We start from the raw sequence: 23,203 nt of genomic DNA on the forward strand, positions 1-23,203 counted from the left end.
GATATTTAGATGGAGAAAAACTTGATAAAGAGGAATTCTTGACAATTTCACTTCCAGAAATTTTTGGATAAAATTTTTCTTAATGTTTTCATTATTTTGGCCATTCTCCAATTATTTTGAATTGACGTCTAAAATCCCAACAGTAAAATTGGTATGCTGTTTGGTAGAAACTGTTTCTTTCCTAACTTGCTGAAATTATGGCTCAGTGGGACATAAAAAATATACATCTCTTTGCATACCTCAGCCGTGCGAAATGTACAAAAAGCTTCGAAAACAATGGAACATACAGGGTGATCCAAAAATCTTGCAGCGCTAGGTATCACCCCTACAACTTTTGAATAAATCGAGACATTGACTTAAAATTTTAAGAGCGTTCCTAGGTTAAAGGAAACGACTTTTGGAAGCCCGAAATTTTTAAGGGACCACCTTGAAAAAGGGCAACAAAACTAGGGTGTTCTAGAGGTGACGCAGAACTTTTGAATCACCCTGTAGACTAACAACAATACTTTAAATTACATACACATTCAAGCAAATTAAAATTTGCTCAATAGATGAGTTTTGGATGAGTAAAAGGGAAAGCCTGAGGGGGCAATGCCAACTTAAAATGAGAAAAAAAGTTTGTGCAGCTTTTCCCCAATATTGAAAATAAATTAGATGTAGGTATCAAAAATAAAAATTGAGATTCTATGCAGTCAAATTTCGCAAATTCTCATGGAAAATTTGTTCATCTGGCGTGAGAAAGCGCTAGTTCTTCCAATCAGTGGAACAAATTATAAACTAGGGCGCAGACTATCGATAATCCTAAAACTATACTGCTGGGTTGCACTGCCGATCCGCTCAGCTGTGAATCAAAAGGAAAATTAAAAATTACAATCAAGATGAAATGGTTGGCCAGTAGGAAGCTTCAAATAGCTCCAGAAAGGAATTCAGTAGAGTCTCATTCATTTTTTTAGAGGTAAACAACCACAATTCCATGGTGAAATTAATTTTATTTCAGCTAGAATTAGAGGCGAACCAGAATAGATAGCCATTTGACTGACCATATACTAGGTACCATATCAACGGTGAAACTACCAAACCACGTATCTCGTTTGCGGTGTTTAAAAATCTGCGCTCGCATTTTATTTTTTTGAAGTAGACCATATCAATATCATTCCTTGAAATTTTCACAGAATTTTCTCCGCACGAAGAGGAAAAATCACAGAAATTTTCAAGACTGGACGTTAAGTAGTTTTTCATTTAAAAAATAAAGTATAACAGGAAGTCTGCGACATCGCAAACTGAGATACGTGGTTTGGTAGTTTCACCGTCGATATTTGGACCGCATTAAACAGAAAGGAACCAAGCCACATTAGCTATTACCAAATTTAACTGGGCAATTTAATTTTCTACAAGAGAACGTTTGTGCCAATTCCTTAGAAAATTTTAAGGAATTTGTTTCGTACTATGCAGAAAATTCACTGAAATTTGCACAAAAATCTGCACAACCAGTTTCATGTGAAAAAGTAGACTGCCTAATTAAATTTGGCTACAGCTAATGTGGCTTGGTTCCTTTCTGCTGAACGCGGTCCATTTTGTACTTCACCAGGATCATTCCTGCCGTTTGAGCGCTTTGGAAATCTCTGGGAGTTCCAGGACTTTAAAAGTAGTATGCTTCAGGATTTTCGCTCCAAAAGTATGCAATACATCACCAAATTATACAGTATGGTGAGCCTGATTGCTCTGTACCTAAAAATAGCTTCATGAACATAAAACCTTGTGAGAGTGATAATTATTCCCAGCAAATGCATCCTAACCTCCATATTCACTAGAAGTAAACAAGTGCCCAATGCCAGCAGTTTCCCATTAGATGAAAGTTTTTGCTATTGGTTCATGTCTGTCAAATAGTTACCATTCCAAGTTACGAGTATTTAATTTCCGAGGTCCTCATTCATTGAAGAACTAGTGATTGCCTAAATATTTGCATCTGAAAATGGACTTCCAATTCCTTACAGAAAATGACATTGCTCAGGGTGAAGAAACTAAAAATGTTGGCCTCTATTTATTTTCTTTCGACAGATATATGATCTTATCAGCTGAGATTAGATACAAAAAAATTAACTCACCGTGATGAAATAGTTACAACGATCTCCGGCACAACATTCGGAGCATTTCCAATCTTGATACCATATGTAAGTACATGAGGACATAAGCTTGCTGTTGGTCCTACGGCATTCATCTCTTGTTGCGCACTTTTTGGAAATGTAATATTGTTTTTCCGAACCTTGTGACCAGTATGGAGGGACTAAAAATGAAAAAAAAAAAGATTAAAAAAATTGCTCATCAGTTTTAAAAAAAAAAAATCCCCATCTCCCCAATATGCCTCTTGAAACCTAATCATTTCCCTAACTATGTACCATTATCTTAAAACCATTGATAGCTAAATGGATTGCATTTTGCAAAAAGGAACCACTAGCATTGCAATGTTGCTAAGATTGTGCAACTTCTTTTGTCTTGGAGGAAAAACCTGATTATCCATTAATCGTTTCCTATTTTACTCGCTAAAAACTGTAAATTTAAGACAAAAATTACCATCTAAATTTCATAGTTTTTCACGATTTCCGCAATTTTATCGCAAAAGATGAAGTTGCACAATCTTAACATCATTGCAATGCTAGTGGTTCCTTTATGCAAAATGCAATCCAAATGTTCCCACCTGCCACATCCAAACACCAAATAGTCCCTCATTCCTATAAAAAATGTCATCATATAATGATAGGTATCATCATACAGTGGATTGAAGAAAAAACTGCCATGAAAGTTCACTATCCAATGCCACTAACCAAATGGCAGACAACTTATGATATTCTGTACTAGGTACAAACAAACGGATAGCTGAAATCATGTAGAATGAATAGACTAGCCTGATTATGATTAAAGGCTTGCCTCAAATAATGTGAGAAATAATACATTTCATACAATTTTGAATTTTATTTCTTTTTTGCTTATGGTGAATAAAAAAAAAGAAAAAAGAAGAGGGAAAAAGGTAACATTTTTTAAAATTACGATCAAATTTAAATGAGCAAATAAGGTATCTCTAAATAAATATGTGACCAGATCCGTGAAAAAGAACCTTATCTTATGGGTAAAAATTTGTCTGAACTTCTTGATATTGTGATTTGAATGTAAAAAGTTAAGTAAAATTTTCTCCCAAAAATTAAGGTCCCTTTTTAAAGATTCATTCGCATATAATTTAAGAAGACACACAAAAAAAAAATGCTCCACCCAATAAGGTAAGGCCTTACAGCCGGAGGAATCTGCTTTCTTTAAAACATGAACCACAAATTTTCCACAGTACGCAGCAAGGAAACCCACACATTTAAAGCCCTGAGAGAAATTTCAAAATTATTTTCATTACTGGAGTATTTTTCTTGGTATTATTATTCATGATAAAGATATCTTTGGTAGTTCTTAATACCTATTTATTATTTTGCTCATTCTTCTTTATTTTTTTATTATGTGAATACAGTTGTATTTTGTACGGAGGCAACACTCGCAACATGTTGGGAAAACAAGCAACAATCGCATTTTGTTCGAAGTTGTTTCGTGTTGTGGGGGCAGGGCTTATTTTCGCACGCAAAATTTGGGAAACCCTGCGGCAAGATTGTTGTACAACAACTGCAATGTGGTCAGAAGCAAGTCATTTTTATATTGTTGCCCAAGACAACTCTGTTTTCTAACCTAAAATTGGAATTCGCTTTCTCATTGGTTGTTCAGAATTACGCAAAAGAAACAAGAAAAAAAAAACAGAAACAATTTGTTGTTTCGAACAGAATATGACTTACCTATTTTTTATTTCCTTTTATTGTAATCTTTGCTTATGTTTCAAAAGGCATCAGTTACCTTAATGATAGAGAGCAAATTTTCATTTCAGGACAGAAGAACAGTTTAGAATAATCATTTTCAGTCTTAATCACTAATAAGATCAACATAATTACAGTCCTTGTTTTGACCGATAAATCCAAGAGCCCCTTGATGTTCTTATGTGTTCCTTCAGCTCTCCGTTTGCTGGAGATATCTCTCTACACTAGATAAATCTCCTGACACCATGAGATACGCTACAGAGAGAGGCACTGTATTACATGAACGGCATAAAAAAACAAACTTACTTGACCAGAATACTTCTGAAAGACACATGTCTTGTTCTTGATCACACGTTTTAATTGTATTCAAGCATTTGCCTTCATTTTTATCTTGATTGGTGCAGACATAACATTCCAAACTTTCGCCTGAAACAGAGAAGCCAAGATAAGTAAGTATGGTGTATAGAAAACGGAGAATTTCAGAATCAACCTAGAAGTAAAATGAAACTTTATAAAAGGTGCATTACTAAAGTCTCTGGAGCGCTCTCCAGCATTACCCAGAGACAACCAAAACCGTTGTTAGACTCTTGAGGAATTGTCCAGAGACTTGCTATGTCAGTCTCGAAACTGCTCTCCAAGCCTCCTGTCTCGAGAGGCCGGGGACTACTGGAGGTGATGGGGCTCCTGAAATCTAAACAATGAAATTTCATTTTTCAGCCTGTCCTACGGTAAAAGTACGAAATTTATCAAATGGGAGGAAGGACTGACAACAGACCCGCAGATCCCTCCAACATACTTAACTTTTAACCTACTATGATGATAAATTCTTATCTGTTGATGATTGGACAACTGCGAGAATGTCAATCTGTGTACATAAAATCAGTTTACAACAGAGGATCCAACTCTGGAGGTCTTGCAAACGAAGGTTTTTTTTTTGCTGTTGTAGATCACAATCTGCCTAGGCAGACTTTATTGTCTTGTTTATAGTTTCCTACCCTTTTGGGTCAGTTGCGTATCATATGATGAGGCTCCGCCCCACCAAAGTGAGGTTATGAATCATTGCCTCATACTTAATTCGTCTGTACTGCAGTTGTAGATAGTACAACGGTTCCATTAACTTAGATGGCCAATAGTTCAATAGTTACGCAGTTCATAAGATCTACTTAAAATCAACTTATATCTTAAAGAGATAACTCACATATTTCTATGAGAACAGTCATGGCAGCAAGAAGGCACAGCCAAAGCCTCGGGAAATCCATTCTGAAAATTACTGGACACGTTGAAAGACGGGAGAATAAAGTGGATTGAAGACTAAATCCTTACGAATGCTGTAACAGACACTAATTCAGAGAAACTTATACACATCATCACCCAAATTTTCGGGATCGTTTCGTTTTGAAAACAGCAACAATAATAATAATAAAACAAACACTCATTTGGCGTTTATCTGAACAATGTTGCCGGCTCTCTGGTCAACTGAAGTTGCGGTTACGGGTTGGTTTAATAGGTAAGTTCAAGTCAATCCTAAACATTTTAGCAATGATTAGGATCAAGAATGAATTTAATTGGAAGAAAAATATATTAGAACAATTGAATCTTTTCCTACTTATGATATTGATTGATTACACTCGACAAACTAACGACATACGACAAACTAGGCAGCAAGGCACCCCTCCCCTAACCCCTTCGGTAAGATGATGAATGCATGATGAATGATGGTAATCGTTGAGGTGTTTTGATATTGTGTTTCTAACCTTATCAGCAAGTGATAACACCTAACAGTCTAACAACACCGAAAGTACCGAAACACTGCCGAAGATATTTAGATTAGATCTAAAAACGTGTATTTTCTCATCATCAAACTTGGCTCCAATTTCATTTTTTAGGATGAGTAACTCTACCGTGCTTGGTAGTCATAACTTTGTTTTACCTTCCTTTTTATTGTGAATTTGTACACATAAGCACGCACCAAACCAATATTGACTGAGCACTCCAACACTCATCATTTTGGTTGTAATTAGTACTCCTATCTATTTAAAATGGTTTTTAAATGTGTCTCTGAAAGAACTACCAATACAGAACCAGATCTATTGATGAACGCAGTTAATGTTTGGAATACACGACCACACATCATAAATCGGAAACTAGCAGGAGCCAAAATTCTCGGCAAGTATCATTACCTCACTCCACCAGATTTTGAGGTGACGATTTCAAATTTGAGGAACCTGACTCTAGCTAATGTTGCTAATGAGTCAGAGCTGAAACGAAGTTTTGCTGAAAACCATGATCTTCCTCTTGTGGAGTGCTTGAGTGACAGATGCGAGCAATGTGAAAAAATTCGCTTGGATCTGAAATGTCTCATTTTAAGGAATCAGTCTAAAAATCCAAAGACCTATGAAATTGTTGTCACAGGTATGTAGAAGTCATCTATGTTTTCAATACTAACCATCAGTATTTTTTTTTCAATATTTTTTCTTACTTTCTTCTCTTTTTTTTTTTTTTTTTTTTTTTTATTGTTAACTTAATAAGTAGCACAAGACACTAAACAGGTACAAATTCAAATATCTACTCGGCAATATCCAGAAGTTATTAAGATTATAAATATAATTGAAGAAGTTAAGAGAATGGACATGTAAGGGTCCAGGTGTGCAGAAACATCCAAGAGTTTCCCCGAAATAAATTCAGATTGCCCCATTTCAAGTTTTCGCAGAATTTTGCCCTATACGTAAGGTAACGCGGTCAACAGTTATGTTTCCTCTTAACAGCGTGTTAGAGTGTTTTGTTCCCCACAAATGCTATTTTTGTAGTTTCTTCTCTGTTGGCATTTGGTTTCTTGCAAATTGAGAAAACACTAATGAATGAATAAATAAATCAAGTTTTTAGATTCTGACAATAAGTTAATTAAGTGTAGAATTTGTCAGAAATTTATAATTCAACAAGAAAAAGCCATCCCAAATTTTGTATAAGATCATTAAGGAGAATTCCTTATGTAGGTTGATGTTTATCTTAAAATCTGTTTGAATTAATTTAATTGTTATAGATAATACTGTGTCCCGTGTCCTATTTTGTGAGCTATCAAGTTCCTCTCTTGGAGTATGTTCAGCATACTATATTTCCTTTGAGAATGATGCTGTAAGACTGTTCATTGACTCAGAATGTTCCTCCGAGGGCAATCAAAAATGGCTCATGGATGTCTTACTCCCCAAAGTGATAAAGTGGGCTGATAACCAAGAATTTTTCCGCACGAACGCCAATCTCAATGCATCTCTGCGCCTTGTTAGTATTGATACGTATAGTGAGCTTTACAACGTACTCAAAGAAAAGTATGGCAGAGGCATTGTCAAGGTACTTATAATTTCATTTTATACATTTTTTCCAGGCTTCAAATAGTTAGTATCTTCTCTTCTCTTGATTCAATCAGAGTATCACAGGTTATGGAGTTTTAACCAAGATGCTTACATCAATCATTGTATGAATACTATCAGGTAAACTAATGTAAAAATGAAATAACAATTATGAAAACTAATATTAAAAAACGCCTCTATTTGAAAAGAAACTTGGGAACCTATGAGACAAAGGATACATCCTCACAATGAACAGACCATAAGTACAGATAGTTGAATCAAGTATAGATTTGACGTTTCGCCGATAGGAGGCAAGTCTAGAATTTTTCAGCCTCCTTGACATTGGAGGTGGAATAAATTATGTTCCAAGCGGGGTCCAGGGGCAAATCTTCAAGAAATTATATACATATTTTTTTGGCAATTTTGACCCATTTTTCATCCAGTTTTACTTGCGTAGCTATTACCTACTTTGATAAAGAAGATAACGCTTAAATCCTAAGAACATTTTTTTTTACCTTACATGCAAAGTAAAGAAAAAATTAAATTAAAAGAAAAATCAAGGAAATCTCTCTTGTTTAATCTTTCCTTTAATTGTCTCCTTAAAATGAGGTCATATACAGGGTGATCCAGGGTTAAACGACCAGACTGCAGAAGTGTGTTCAATGGGTCAAAATAAGACTTTTTTATTGTACTTATACTTAAAGTTTTCTCCGAAAGTGCCCCTAGTTGGAGCTACGGCCCCCTACAATTTTGGAAAGTAAATCGTTTTTTCCTGAATTTGGGCAATGGTTGTGAACCAAATCTCATGATACTGTGTGCACCCCTGTACTTTTATACCCTGAATTCATAGTGGATCCGAAAAAACTCTAAATCTCAATTTAAATAAGGGGTTTGGGGGTGTTTCAGCTCCTGCAGTCTAGCCGTTCAACCCTGGATCACCCTGTACAAGCCAAAACATTCTTGTTTCTAAAATTCTCCTGTTTTACAGCTTTCCCTGGATTTTACTGTCTAAAATTGGGGTTTTGGGGGAAATAAGTTGGTTTCAATTCATATCCTTTTCTTAATATTTTCCTTTGCAAGATTTGGCCAGAAGTCACGGATCCATTAAAGTTTGTTTATGAAGATGTTGCGATTGCCACCTATCTTCTTATCTTATGGAGTGCCCAAGGAAAATTTCAGAAGTTCATTGATCTGGGTTGTGGCAATGGTCTATTGGTTCACATTCTCAACAGTGAAGGTCACGATGGACAAGGAATCGATATCCGCTCCAGAAAAATTTGGAACTTGTATCCTAAAACCACGAAGTTGAAGGTAAGGATTTTAGCAACAATTGAAATATTGTTCCTGGCATGGTGATTAGAGTTTGTGCATTGTAGTGTTCGCAGTATTGGTCTGGCTTGAAAATTCTTGAGGGGCTGATACGTTTTGGGGCCCCTATTGCTTGGGTGGGGCCCCCTCTAACTAACCTAAAGTCTTTCTTTTTGTGGGTTTTTCAAGTTTCAAGGGCCCCTATAAGAAACCTGCTGGGACCCTCAGAGCCACCTGTCAGAATTTCTGGGATGCTGAAGCACTCAAGCACCCTGGCTAGAATACCCCTGAGCGTTGGCATCAAACAGTCTGCTCTCAGCGTTCAGATATTGACTACAATTATGATTTTGGTCCAGTCAGTATCATAAGAATGGATTATTGATTAAATCATTTGAAATTAATCCTGCAATAGTTTTTAAATCAATACCGGTCTCCGTTTTGGACGATTATAAGGAAATTTTTATGTTTTTGCCAAGTTTTTTACCCTGTTTCATTTTATTGATGCGTATTCACAACACTTATTTATCATGCAAAGGAGGTGCAATCTCCAACTTTTTTTCTGAGAGTCAACTGTCAAGGAGGCAGTAAAATTTTAGTCATGACAAAGTAAAAGAGTTTTTGTAGGCCTTGACAATCTGCAAAGTTTATTTTTCCAAAAGGAAAGGCAAAAAACGGACTTACTTACAACTCACATCTGTATTTTGTGGTAAGATTTCTCTGCCTTTTTTAGGTAAGGGGGGGGGGGCATTTGCTCCTAAATTTTTAAAAAAATTAAATTTCAATTAGGCGAGTAAATTAAATATATCTGGTCGTTTATGTGCAGGCTGAAGCAATTACTCCATCTGACAATACCCTGTACCCAGAGGCTGATTGGCTGATTGGCAATCACTCAGATGAGTTAACTCCGTGGATACCAGTGATGGCTGCCAGAAGTTCGCACAAATGCAAATTCTTCCTACTACCATGTTGTGCCTATGAATTCAACGGCAAGAAATATCAACGGAAAAATTCAGCCAAAAGTCTGTACAGTGATTACATGGATTACATAAAATTTGTTTGTGACAGTTGTGGTTTTGTCACTGAAAGCGATAAATTGCGGATTCCGTCGACAAAACGTTGTTGTTTTGTAAGCCAGGGAAGAAGTTATCCGGATACGGAACATGTAAACAAGTGTATTCAGATTCAATCTTTTGTTGATAGAGAATGTGGAAAAACTAGAGTTCAATCAGACGAAGAGTTATCAAGTCCAAAGAAGTCAAAGTGGTCTGCAGAGTTTGTTCCAAGAGATAAAGAGGAGAGGGTCAAAAACTGTACTAAAGTTGATAAAGCTGTAGTATCTAACATCATTGCTGTGATAGTCGAGGAGCTGCTAAGCAGACAATTTTCAAGGGTCGATAAGGAGCTCAACCTATGGGAACCTGATTACGGGGTGGAAATCAGTATGTTAGCTAAACTTATCCCAAGAGAGGATTTAGTCAAGCTGAAAAGCGAGTGTGGTGGTCTTCAGACCTTGTTGAGGAACAACCAGGACATATTCCAGATGGAAAATGGGAAGGTCTTCTTTCGAAAGCCGCAAGTTAGGAAAAAAAACGAAAACTGGAAACGGAAACCATGTTGGTTTTTCTACAATCATCCTGCGTCCTGTGCCTTAGCTGATGAAGATTGTTCTTTTGCTCACTGAATCTCGTATGCTCAGCGTTCACTGAAGTGCACTTACCTACGGCTTTTTTGGAACATTCTGTTTCCAAGGATCAAATCTGCAGCCTTGCGCTAAAGGATTAGCACTACATCTTTTAGGCACGATCAAGCTTTATATTGATGGTATAAGTGCAAAATCTTGTATCTCCATTGGGGTGTTTCAAAATTTTTGTCCATTTTTAATTTTTTCATGAGGAACAAACCAACTTTATTACCTGAAATTTTACAGAATATTCTGCAATTAACAAAGAAAAATCAAGGAAGTTTTTAAGAAACTAAGTAGACTACTTTTCCAAGGAAAACGTAAAGTATGAAAAGTTTTTAAGAAACTAAGTAGACTACTTTTCCAAGGAAACCGTAAAGTATGAAAAGTTTTTAAGAAACTAAGTAGACTACTTTTTCAAGGAAAACGTAAAGTATGACAGGAAGTCTAGAATGTAGCAGACCAAGATACATGGTTTTGCACTTTTGGCCATCGATATCTTTGAAATAAAGCCATGTCTTGTGGCCCGTTAGGAGGTGCTCTGATTGTTATCTTTCTGTTTTATTGTTTGAAATATTTTGTATTTGATTTTAGCAGACAAAGAAGAAATATACTTTGAGTTTTAATTGAAGTAACACTTTATTATCACTTACATGTTACAGAAGATTGATAACTGGTGCTATCTAGGACAAGCACGTGTGTAAAAATTATTGTCGCATAAATGAAAAAACGATTTAATCTCATTCAACAAATATTTAGCTATAAAAGTCTTCATAAAAAGATCCTTACTATTTCGACTGGTAACATCGTTGTCTTGTAAAGACAGATGGTTTTCGAGTAGATACTTCCTCACTGAAAATGGTGATCATTAAAAAATCCTATTGATTCCCTAAATGGTTGAAATAGGAGTCATAAAGCAGTACTCATTCAGATGAGAATTACATCAACATTTGAGTGAGAATTAAGTATTTTCTCGTTTTTTATTAATTGTTTTGCAGTAGTTTCTCTATTAAGGAACAGCCCTAGCAAGTTTCTGCAAGCTGAATTGACAGAATTGACAGATAACACCTAGTACTGCTCATTGTAGTCAGAACATTGACAAAAGATAATAAAGGTGAAAAAAGTTATTGGACTGATTAAATTCGTAAACATATACATACCTTCTTAAACTTCAGTTTTATGAAATTAACAAAGAGTTAAAAACAACATCTACAAGTCATTAAAGCAACACAGAATATCTAAAAGTGAGAATTTTATGTATGTTGCAAAGGTTTCGACTTCCTATTTTTATAGTTGCTAGTCAGTGACTTTATGTGCTGGCAGAGCTACTTACTTTCATTATTCAATAAACATATTGTTCACTTCTTACTTTCTCTAATTACAATAGGGATAATATGATAATAAGGCAATCAGGCGTGAAAAACCGCAAGTAGTTCATATAATCAGGAGTTCAAAATATACTGTTGAGCCACTATTCACTTAAATGCAGCTTGTCAATGCTCAACAGCTCTACAGCTGAGTGCAAATCCCTTGTCATTCAAACGTCTGGAATCTTGGAAAGGGCATAATTAAGGAGGAGAAACAAGGTTTTTCAATTTAGTTTGAAGTTCATAAGTGCGTTGAAAGAGATTTAGTGCACCCCTGCATAAAATTGGTATAGGAAACAGGAGAAACAATCTATCTGAAAACATTATTTAGAGTATTTCCTTTGGAAAATCAACCCCAAGACCATTAGAAGATTAGAGAACCATTTACTGACAGCAATAGCTCTAGGAGAATGATTTTAATGACATCATTATTACAAAGAAAACATGCGCTCACACACATTTAAGACATACTTAAATTTTTTTTTTAAATACTTTTGAAATGATTCTACTGTTGTTAGAATTTCAGCCCAGAAATAATCATGATTTTTAGCCAAGTTCATGCAAAGCAACTCTTTTTATCTCTCTAGAAAAATTTTAATTTGAGGAAAACAATTGTAATTTGCCTTTTTTTAAAATGATTTTGAGGAGTAACAGGACAGTATTTATTGAGGCGTCCTACATATTTTACCTCAGAAATAGACTGATTTAGTGACAATGTCAGAAATGTATTCAAAAATATTATAGATTCTTAGGGCAGTATTATGCAAGTGAGTGGAATCCATTATATTCAATATAAAATTTAAGATGACTTTCAAATTTTCTTCAATGACGTCCAATTAGTTGAAAAACCGCCATTGCAAACAATCTTCATAACTCATCTGTGTCAGTTTTAATTTTTCATTTGTCTTATTCAGGAAAACACAGGAATAATTTAAAAACAATCTAAAGCTATCTGCTATGAAAACATGCAATAATGTGTATGTGTGAATCTTTTGTAAAAAAGGCAGGTAATTTTTCATTGAAAATTGTCAGTCATCACCTCAATTTTGAGTGTCAGTGAGGTCCTAGCATGAGCAGCCTATTGCCTAACAGCCTGAAAAAAGTTTTGTTTCATAAAGAATACATAAAAAACAAATTCAATAATTTGTTTCCATAAAATTCAACAAAACCATTTGTAGATGAGACAAGATTCAATACTGATCCATTTTTCACAAACATTATTACCTACGGGCGCTTCAAATTTTTCAATGATTAAGGCTGTGAGTTGCAAGATTTCTAGGAATTGTGAGTTGTTCGCCTTAAGTTTCGAACATGCCTGATTTAAAAAGAGAAACGTCACAATTCAACAAGCCAAACGAACATCGAGATACATTTTTTCTCATTAAAACATTGGAGAAGTCATTTTTCCATCATTTTTTGTTACCTATATAACTCGGGAGGTTTACTTACTCCATAAGTAAGTACAGCTAAATAGTTCGGAATGGGATGAGCAGAATATAAACACATACAGAATATAAAATGAATAGATAAAAGATGAAGAAAAATCGGTTGAGAAAAACTAAAAAACATGTGCAGGGAAAAATAATCGAAGGCTTTTTGCTTGTTTTGTTCTAGTTTGGTTTTTCTTGAAGAGTTTTCAAACTCCTTACTGAGCAGTGTTAACACAAGAGAGGAACAGGTCACTGCTTCGAGCTATTGGCAACATCTACCGTTCTTAGAGGGAAGCATTTCATCTTTGAAATTAAAGCAAAACTTATCACTCTCTGAAATAAAACTAACGACTGGAATCTTAAAATTACATTGAAACCTTTGATCAACTTTGATCTAGAAAATCAGAGAGAATCAAGAAACTCTTATAATACCTAACCAAAACACGATAAACAAACATGTCTGTGACACACTGTAACTTCCATGGCACTTAAAAAATGAATATCCAATTACAGGACTTTTCTGAATTGACAACAAAATTAACATCGAAATGAGAGTTAGAAAGTCCTCAACGAAAAGCCGTTGTGAAGAGGCTTCTGATCAAAGTCAGTGGCGAGGTGTGAGTGATCAATTATAGATATCTGCCCATTTGAAGCTATAGTAAAGAATCGATTGCTAGGGTGTTTGTTGCATTGATCCTATTCCATAGGTTTAAATGGCAGATCAATCGATAAACCCCAAGTACACCACGCCTCTGATCAAAGTTGGTTTCTTCTCTGGATCACAGGCTTGCTTGAGGGGGCCATCCAAATATAATGATGAATGCACAATATTTCATCTCAATTTATTGAATTCTGCTCATTAAAACAATACTTGACACTTTGATCGATTTCTAGATTTCAACTTGAAAAATTAGAGGTTTTCCGAAATTTTTCAATCAAAATTTAAGGTTTCCTTGCCTGTAATTCGGAATAATCAGCGCTTCATATAAATTTTGATTCGTGCGACTCAGCAGCCTTCAACCACCTCCACTGAGGATTCCTCTACTGCTGAACAAACAAACGGTTTCAATCGATACTGATATCAAAACTAATAATGATGATACACAACTGATAATGATAGACTACTAATAATGCGAAACCACATACCTCCGTTTGCGACATCACAGACTTTCTGTCACAATTTATTTTTCCTTTGGAAAGCTCGTCAAAGTGATATCTTAAAAACTTCTTTGATTTCTCTCCTCTGTTGATAGAATATTTCTGTATAAATTCCAAGTTTAAAAGTTGACTTGTTCTTCTCCGAAAAAGGAACAAGGGAGCAGAAATGTTGAAATACCGCAATGGAGATGCCTGGTTTTGCACTTTGGCCATCGATATTTGCTCCAAAAAAATATGGATAAATAGTGGCTCATCTTGACAAGATTCCAGAATTGAAGATAAATTACATTTACAAATTTTGCCAAGATTGCTAAAATACACACAAGCTCACCTTGAGATCCGTCCATGAGGTTGTACCCCTTTTAAAGTTTTAGAAATACTCCTGCAGAGATAATACAAGCAAAATGAAGAGCACATTTCATGGCTTCTAAATTTTGCTCATTTTCCGGAACATCTCAATATTTTCTACTTAAAATTAATCAATAATACTGAGCTCATTATGCTAACATTTAAATACGGCTGAACAAAGCTACAGTTCTAAATCCATAACAATAAATGGATTACCATTACATTTCAGGTGGGTATTTTCGACCTTATTCTATATGATTGTTTGGCGGTACAATGCAAACAAAGTACGTTAACTGAAAAACTCAAGACAAACATGATGGGCCCATGGACAAGGTACGAATTAAAGCCCTACACATCATGATATCTCTTCAAGATATCACAAGAAGTGAATGTCACGACTGGAAGTCTGGAAATCAACTTCTATGCAAGATATACGTGTTTACAATTGACATTAGTTAAGGACAAAATACGAATGATGTCATTTGTATAATCTACTTTCCATACAACCTGTCTTAGAAAATACTTGTTCATATCAATATCTCGTTCAGAATTGATTCCTGCTTTCTTCGTTCTGTGAAACATGTGACTTTATTTTCAACTCAGACTTTGAGCGGCGGCCCATTGTGTTCAAGTATGGTTGAGAAACCTATGTTCAGTTGCTGTTTGGAAATAAGGTCAAGTTTTTGAAAACTTTGTTGAGCCCATCATAATTTCACGAATTAAAGAAAAGTGACCGACCTCAGGAAGGGAAAATGGTGTTGCAAAAATTGAAACTGAGGGACTGCTATCACTGTTTTAAGGAGTGTTCCATGAGCATTTAGTAAGAATTCAAAACCAAGGTTGTTTGTTTAAAGTTTGTAATTCAAAAACCACAATTTTGATCTTTCGTGGTCAAGAGCAAACATTTTACAAATTACTTCACGCCTTTTAGTGGAATAAAAGTGAACTATACGGGTCAAAAATTTTTCTTGGTTGACACTGAAGAGGGTTTTCTCGTAAAAGTCGCATTCTATTTTCTAACTTGACTTGGCAGAAATAGCTTCCTTAGTTTATCTCAGTGCAAAAATGTCCCTTTCCTGTGGACGATCACAATTTCCCTCGGTCAATTCTTTCTTGATGAATTTAGAAGTGCAGTTCAGCTTAATTTCCTCCAACTCAAGGAAAAAACAAAAATTAAAGCAAAATCATGCTAAGCGCTTTTTAACACTGTGAAAACAATAACAGTATAAACTTTATTGCTGGGTTTTGATTGCTGTTGGAATGAAGTTTAAGTACAGAATCAAATGATGAAACGGTCTTGAGACTTTTCCAATGTTTCTGGATCTCGGCTTGGATTCAGCAAGCTTGTTGGGAGGTCGACCTCGATTCAATTGTGAAATCCTTGTACTGAGCAAATACACTTATCTAGACAAGAAACGGAGAAAAAATTATACAAAAAAGTTTGTCAACTTAAGCTCATTGCCACTAATGTGAATCCACACAAATTATGAAAAACGAACAGAGAGCAAGTTCATGGAGAGGTAGAGAGTAAGTTAGTTTTAGACTGCACCAGAAGATCCGCTATCTTGATTCTTGCATACAATTTCCATGCTGAACTGACGCCAGACAATCATTTGGCACAATTTTAAAGTGCATAAACTTATTAGGCGGGGGCTCTAGTATTATTTAGACCAACATCATTTCCCCGACAAAGTTTTATAAGGAGTTACTTCCGTCTTTGGCATATAATTACCCTGCTTTTCCCTGATTTCCAGTCTTTTGATTGTCCAGATCATGTATTCTCCTATCAGTGAATAAAAAGATCTTTCACCTCAATCAGAGACGCAATCGCTCATAAAACTTTATAGGGTAAAATTTCATGATAAAATCACAAAATTTTACGAAACTTTTTAAAAATCCTGCTTTGAATTCGGGATGCCACAAGATGCAACAGTAAAATCTTAATTTTGAATTTTTTACAAAAATATTATGAGTCAAATTTGGAGTTTCTCATCGACTTCTCTGATAAGGTTGCATAGGCAGCCCCTGAAAAATCAGTGACTTTTCATGGAAAGTGAAATTATACTTCTTAGCGAACTGAATTTCCATGAAATTTCATTTTGCATCTTTAACCTTGATCAGCACTGCTGGATCCTCTCGTTTTAGACTGCAATAAAACATTGGCCATCTTGATTCTTGCATTAACTTTCCATGCTAAGCTGATGTCAGACAATCATCTGTCACAATTTTAAAGTGCGGAAACTTATTTGGCGTGGACTCTAGTATTATTTGGACCTATATTGTTTATCCACATCGTGAAAAAGGTTATCATCCTGTTAATCAACATCATATCTCTTACCTTGTCTTTCAATTGCTGGCAAAGCTGGAGAGCCACTGTGAAGAGTACGAGAACTTCATTCAACCAAGGTATAGATGCTTCTGCTTGAACTGTATCAAACTTCATGGTTCCGTGAATATTCGATAGCTGATAGACTGCAAATATCAACTTGTGACTTTGGATGTAAAAGCTAATTGCAAGGTCCTCGGGAAGATTGGGCGTCAAGGATTTCTAAAAATAAGAATAAAATAATATCGAGATGAATAGTTTTGCAGGCTCAGAAATCAGTACGTTAAAACTTCTGTAATAGGAGGTTGATGACATAATAAAAAGAGGTGACAAGTTGTCTTGCCATGTGGGAATACTAATCAAGGTTTCCTGGAGAGCAATTGTCATATTGACAGTCAAGTCGGAAAATAAATATTTTCGTTGAAACATTTCAAAATTTTTACTCTTATTTTCTTCAGTTAAAAGAACATTGATTAATATTCTGACTTATATTAATAATAATCCTAGTATTGGTAGAAATTACACAAAAAACGTTCCTGAATTGGAATGACAAGTGGTAGCATAGGGGTCATACGTTTTTCTAATTTTATTATCAAACTCTTTGGTCCCCAACGAATTTTTTAAAAATTATTTAAGTTCCTGCTTCATTTTTTAAACCTAGTTTTTTTTTCAGGTACCCAAGTCATCAGAAAATGGGAGGAAGGGGGAAAGAAAAGCCATGTACATATGATTAAAATAAAATCTAATTTTTTTAAAATTAGCATTTATCTCCTGACAGAAATTACAATCATCGAAAATTTAAAGATAGAGCTGTTGAGGCATTTATTGCTTTTTCCGCGGGTTTAGATTGAAGTCAAAATTTCCAGACCGCCTAGGCATTATCTCTACTTGAGGTTGACAGCTTTGAGCAGAAATAGTAGCCTAACTGCGTTTTAAATTGCCTAATTTTCTCTTATGTTTCATTTTTATAGCAGTGAGACTTTCTGTGGATCTCCCTGAAATTAAATGGAATTTGCATATATTGTATACATATTCAATGTAGAGTTAAAAGAATAAAACATGAGAACAAATTAGACGATGGACAATTGTTCAGGTTCATTTTGCTTACAACTGTATAAATATTGTTAAAAATATCTCTGGTAAAGAGATAAATTTGAAACTGCTGAAATAAAAGGGTCGATCAAAAGAAGATCTGGACTCAAAAGATGGCGGATGGCCAAGGTTTCAACCGCGGTGAATTAGAGAAACAGTCAGACATAAATTAAAATTTTAATAATTACCATATTTCTGCTGCGCATTAAATCGTCAATAGTTCTTTTCCTAGGAACAATAAGGCTGGAGCGCCCTCGCTGCAAGCAATTTAAAATATTGCCCAATATATGGAGCACTTCTTCAGAAGACCTGAAAAAACATGGAAATTATGTGCTTAAATTTTTCTGTAGCTGGCTAATGGAATTCAATTGATTATCATTTAATTTCTGTGAGCAGAGCAGATCTGTGCCCATATAATACATTATCTAGTGTCAATTTAATGGCCAAAATGCTGAACCTCATGTCTCCATGGCAGTAAATTTTTACTCCTATTTTAATTTTTTTAAGAGCAACAAGCTAATTTCTTAGCTTGAAAACACAGGATATTTTGCTGACAGAAGAGAAAAATCAAGGAAGTTTTCAAGAAATTAAATTGACCAATTTTCTAGAGAAAAAATAAAGTAGGACAGGAAATATGCAATGTTGTTAACGGAGATGCCTGGTTTTGCACTTTCACTATGGAATTACAAATTACAAGTTAGTTGACGGCATTGTAATATTATCCTTGGAAATCTTAACTTTAATTTTCTGCAAGACTTCAGGAAAAAACAACAGAGGACAGAGGCATGTAAATGGCTGTTTGTTATTGATGGTCAAAACTATTTAGACTCTTTGTGGATAGTAAAACACCAAAAATTTATTCCAGAATTTTTTTGTTATTGGAAGCTAAAAATATAAAGAAAATCTAAATTGAATGTCTTAATTGGACGTATGTGATTCAAAAGAGAGTATCTTCATTCTCCACTGTGACGAAGGCCCTTCCATGCGTGTATTCTGTAAGTCCCCAATGAAGTCAAGAAATTGACCCCTCCTCCTCTTGGTACTACCCACAGTCTAAGCTATGACTTTGATTGGCTGTAACAGCCAAGGATGAAGATAAAGAATGATAGAATCTTACGTGAAAGCATAGTTTTTGCCGATATTGTCAATGTGACACAATGCTTGTTGCAGATGATTTCCAGCATCCTGTACTTGGTGCAATTTCCATGGATGGTCATGCTGAATTGTTGTCCTGTATAAGACATGTTGCTGTCTTTGAATTTTGAATGCTATTTCCTGAAATGAAGCAAGAGGAAAAAGTGTCCATCATGTGAGATGAATAATTTTCTGCGAGAGCGAGTGAGATTTTGAAAATTGAAAAAAATATTCAGGGTGGCTAAAAGTTTAGTACCTTAAAATTCCCTGACTATTTGACTCAAGAAAAATTGCATCGTGCACTTGCTCAAGAGGTGAGACAGAAAAGACCAAAGTTTGGAAATAGGAAGCCCAAACCTTCCCATAGCTGTACCCAATTTACACTTCCCATCTCTAAACGAAATAATTGTATTCGTGAGAATGAAAACACAATAACTCGGAAAAATGAAAATGTTCAAGGGACCCAAATACCAGTAGTTCACTTGAAATTCGCTGGAAAAATTGCCACAGCCGAATCAGCAACGCGGACAATGTAGTCTGATTAAAATTCCCTGATTATTACCAGTCGTTAAAAATTTCCTGACAATTCCCAGTTTTCCAGACTTATGGCCACCCTGAATATTGCTGACTTTGAGACTGACTAGAGATTTGTTTTCCCCATTTTCTGCCTTATGTAGTGTAGTGGTTGTAGAGCTGGCCCTATGAACAAGAGATTCCGAGTGACTTGCATTTGATGATCTCAGGCAATGGTCACCTGGGGCTGGGGTATTAAGCAACGGATTAGCCCCATGGGCTACGTAGTTGGTAAAAACGAGAAAAGAAAACAAAATTGCAGTGAAGCTAGTTAAATTCATATTCAAGGTGGCAGACTTTCTAAGGCATTCCAAAACTTAACTCTTAAATGCCCCATAAAAATGCAAGTAAGACTTACCGCATGAGAAATACTATCTCCTGATAACGAAACTACACTTTTCAGCTGATCAGGTGGAGCAACAAGAATGAATTTTTCTTGCTTGAGTGGACTATCATTGCCACATAATGGCAAAGGAAATCGTCGCACACATTCCTGAAATGAAATAAGATTGGATCATAATTTTGGTCAACTTGATGGAGAAGAATCCTAAAGAGGCAGGAATTGATATGAATATTGTGCCAAAAAAAGAGAGACTAGAATCCCTATGGAAGAACTGAATAACTTACAGCAAGTTACAAATTTATCAGAACTGAGTTCAAAATTTCAATAATACTGACATTATGACAGAATTCAATAGAGAGGACGTCTTCATGAAAGGCTAGGATGGAAAAATGTATGTTTTAAGTAACTATTATGGACATCTTGGATAACATTCTCATGCACTCAGCACAGGTGAGACTTAACTTGAAAAGTAAAGGCTTTGACGTCCAAAAATCCATAAGAGCTTTATACTTTCAACTGTTCCCATTGTCAAAGATTGTTTGTACTGCTTGACCATGATAGTTGACTTTGGGTTCTGAGGGAATTATTTAAGATTTCGGATAAAAATAGACTTTTGACCAACTAGAGGGACAGATAATTCTTGGCTGACATAATATAGTGGCAAGCAGCTCCTTTGCTGCTACCATTTAGAATATTTCAATCTTCAGAAAAAGGTTTACTTAAAGTATACACAGATTGAAAATTTCCTCTAGTAGTAGCCGGTATTCCAGTATCTCTTTTTCTTCTTAAAAATGAAAAAAAGTTCATTTAATTGCTACTGAAACAATTTTGAGTGAGCAACTGCTTGCATGATCAAGAATATTCTGCACTGATTCACACAATGTTAGGTCTTCAAAAGAGAGAAACTATGACCGATTTCGACTTACCACTAGGATTGTCTGCAGCTGATTTAGAACAGCATGTACTTCTTCATTCAGGACCCATTCGAATTCCTTTTGCTAGGAAACAAAAAACAAGCATGAACTTTTTTGAAGCACATCAAATAAAACATTAGGTACAGAATGGTTGATAAGTTGCCTGGACTGAACCTCATTTTTCCTGGTAAAATTTTAAGTGTCTCATGTATTTTTCTTAAATTGAGAATTTGTAGGTGTCTAAAATTTGATGAATTTCATTCATAAATGAAAACTACTTCATGAACTGCGGTAGGGTTAAGGTAGAGATTTTTAGGAACCTGGCATTTCTCAATCTCTTTTAGGATGCGCGCTGTCCACCTCTTGGCCACTTTTTTTACGCCTAGGCAATAAAATTGTCTTGGCAAATTCTACATTGGTAATTTCTGGAATTATTGACTTTAAAACATTGAAACGGAGTTAATGATACCAAAGACGCTGACTGGCTCATATTAGCGGGCTAAAAAATGCTGTTTTAATTTGCACATCAAGGGTAAAAGTGCAAACAAAGATGCAAACCTCCAGTCTCGCACTTTAACTCTACTTGGCATGAACTATGGCACTAAGTCAATTTTTACAATCTGAAGAAAAATAATGCCAAGTTAAACTTTTACTGAATTGGTGCGATCATTTCATCTTATTTCATAGTTCTTCTTCAGTTATCATTTCTCTGATTCAAGTAAGTTTTAAATCAAGTCTGCTCTCCTTAAGAACTGCAGAGTTGCGTCCGGTAACTCAGCTTTCTAAATTAGACAAACATTATTTGTGACGAGTCTAATGATCGAACACCTTGGACTTTCCAAGTTGAGTCCACCTCAAGGATGAATTGATAGATTATGGAACAAAATGATGAGTATAAGCTGTAGATTTCTAATGTGAAATCCCCTAAACATGTTACTTTTGCGATACGGTAAGAAAACCGAAGTCATACTCACAAGGCTGAGGGCCTCTTCTTTTTCATTTTCGGCCATAATTTTACGAGCGTCTCTCAAATTACCACGAGCTGAAAATCTGCCAACTCACAGCTACGGACAGATTAGGGCTGAATTAATGCTCACTGCCATTGTTATCATTGCCTGACCTGGATTACTCAATAAAAACCACAAAGTTTCATGTAAAAAAAGGCGGGTGCATAAACTCAAATTATGAAACTATAAAATAATAGAATTATGGGGAAGGAACACATATGTAAACACTAAAGAACTTTCGGCTTATTTTCATAATTACTTTTGAATAATTAAACTAATAACACATCACTTACTCCCGAAAGTTCAAAATTTAACCTCAAAAAATTAAAATAGGTTGATAACAATAGTTTCAAATTAGACCGCTAAATAGCGCTGCATGTCGGACCGCGAAATTTTAAACTTCGCTCCTTACCGCCCACGCTCTCGCTTTCCACGCCCTGTCGTCAAAAAATTAGTTTTTAATCGAAGATGAAACAATCAGAAGAAGATTGATAAGAAAATGACTTATCAACGGAGTAAATTATGAAGTTTCATGGCATGAAAATGCGTGTGCTGACCCGATATTTTTATTTATTGCAAGAGCATTCCAATGTCGCTAACCTTGCAAACATAAACGATCATCTAAACTAGTTTCACCTCTACACCCAATAAACTATGAATTCAAGACGAAAATTACCGTCGCAAAGTTTACTTTTTGCAAAGAATGTACCTAAGTTGCACAATCCCAGCAACATTGAAATGCTCCTAGTTCCTTTTTGCAAAATGCGATCCAATTGGTTGTTGCTGCAAAAAAATAGTTTCCCACAACCTGCTATACAATGCTCCAGTGACCATGTAAGTTGGCCCGAGCACTAACTTTTCGGGAAGAAAGCCTTTCCCCTACCTGGTTTCTCACTTAATATCCGCCCGAGTTTCGCATATCTTCCGTTTCTCCTCATCGCAGCTTCCATCAAACCGCAATTGCCCGGAAACTAGGACCGCACATCTTATCTGATAAAATCGTTCGCCCTTTAGACCGATTCTGGGGGTTAGGCTAGACTAGTCGATGAGTCAACTGTTGATCTAATTTCATTACGTGAACGTAGAAGAAAAACGGGGGAAAAAACCACTAATGTGTGATCAATTTTCAAGGACAATTCCGTAATTTCTCCTACGATTTTAAATAGATTAAAACGCGTAATATCCAAAATCTAAGCTCAGATTCGGATTCTTCGTGAAAAATTGATGAGATTTCATGTATCATATGTTAGAATAGCGTGAAGGAATGATGTTTAATGACGTAAAAAAAACACTAATGTGTGATCAATTTTCAAAGACAATTCTGTAAATTCTCTTA

At 35.4% G+C, this 23,203-nt stretch overlaps 3 protein-coding genes across 4 annotated transcripts; 1 reads left to right on the top strand and 2 right to left on the bottom strand.

Moving 5' to 3' along the window:
• Positions 1–121: 121 nt before the first annotated feature.
• Positions 122–5,283, bottom strand: cold (coiled). Its single transcript, XM_019055513.2, has 4 exons — positions 5,041–5,283; positions 4,149–4,268; positions 2,106–2,284; positions 122–841 (listed from the first exon to the last, which is right to left on the bottom strand). Exons 1-4 carry the CDS (start codon positions 5,099–5,101, stop codon positions 758–760), a joined length of 444 nt encoding a protein of 147 aa, XP_018911058.1. The 5' UTR covers positions 5,102–5,283; the 3' UTR covers positions 122–757.
• Positions 5,284–5,603: 320 nt separating this feature from the next.
• Positions 5,604–10,806, top strand: LOC109039857 (probable tRNA (uracil-O(2)-)-methyltransferase). Of its 2 annotated transcripts, XR_011899934.1 has the most exons (5): positions 5,604–6,254; positions 6,883–7,187; positions 8,267–8,497; positions 9,318–10,509; positions 10,618–10,806. XR_011899934.1 is itself a non-coding variant. In XM_019055543.2 (4 exons), the coding sequence occupies exons 1-4, from the start codon at positions 5,882–5,884 to the stop codon at positions 10,173–10,175; spliced, it is 1,767 nt and encodes a 588-aa protein (XP_018911088.2). In that variant the 5' UTR covers positions 5,604–5,881; the 3' UTR covers positions 10,176–10,806. The 2 variants fall into 2 exon arrangements, 1 of the variants encoding a protein (XP_018911088.2); XM_019055543.2 differs by having other exon boundaries at positions 9,318–10,806.
• On the bottom strand, positions 10,796–22,191 carry rogdi (rogdi atypical leucine zipper). The gene is made up of 7 exons (XM_019055544.2): positions 21,835–22,191; positions 20,873–20,944; positions 19,962–20,096; positions 19,014–19,171; positions 18,085–18,205; positions 16,817–17,026; positions 10,796–15,882 (listed from the first exon to the last, which is right to left on the bottom strand). Exons 1-7 carry the CDS (start codon positions 21,868–21,870, stop codon positions 15,814–15,816), a joined length of 801 nt encoding a protein of 266 aa, XP_018911089.1. The 5' UTR covers positions 21,871–22,191; the 3' UTR covers positions 10,796–15,813.
• Positions 22,192–23,203: the final 1,012 nt, after the last annotated feature.

This window comes from Bemisia tabaci, chromosome 5 (genome assembly GCF_918797505.1).
Source record: "Bemisia tabaci chromosome 5, PGI_BMITA_v3".
NCBI lineage: Eukaryota > Metazoa > Arthropoda > Insecta > Hemiptera > Aleyrodidae > Bemisia > Bemisia tabaci.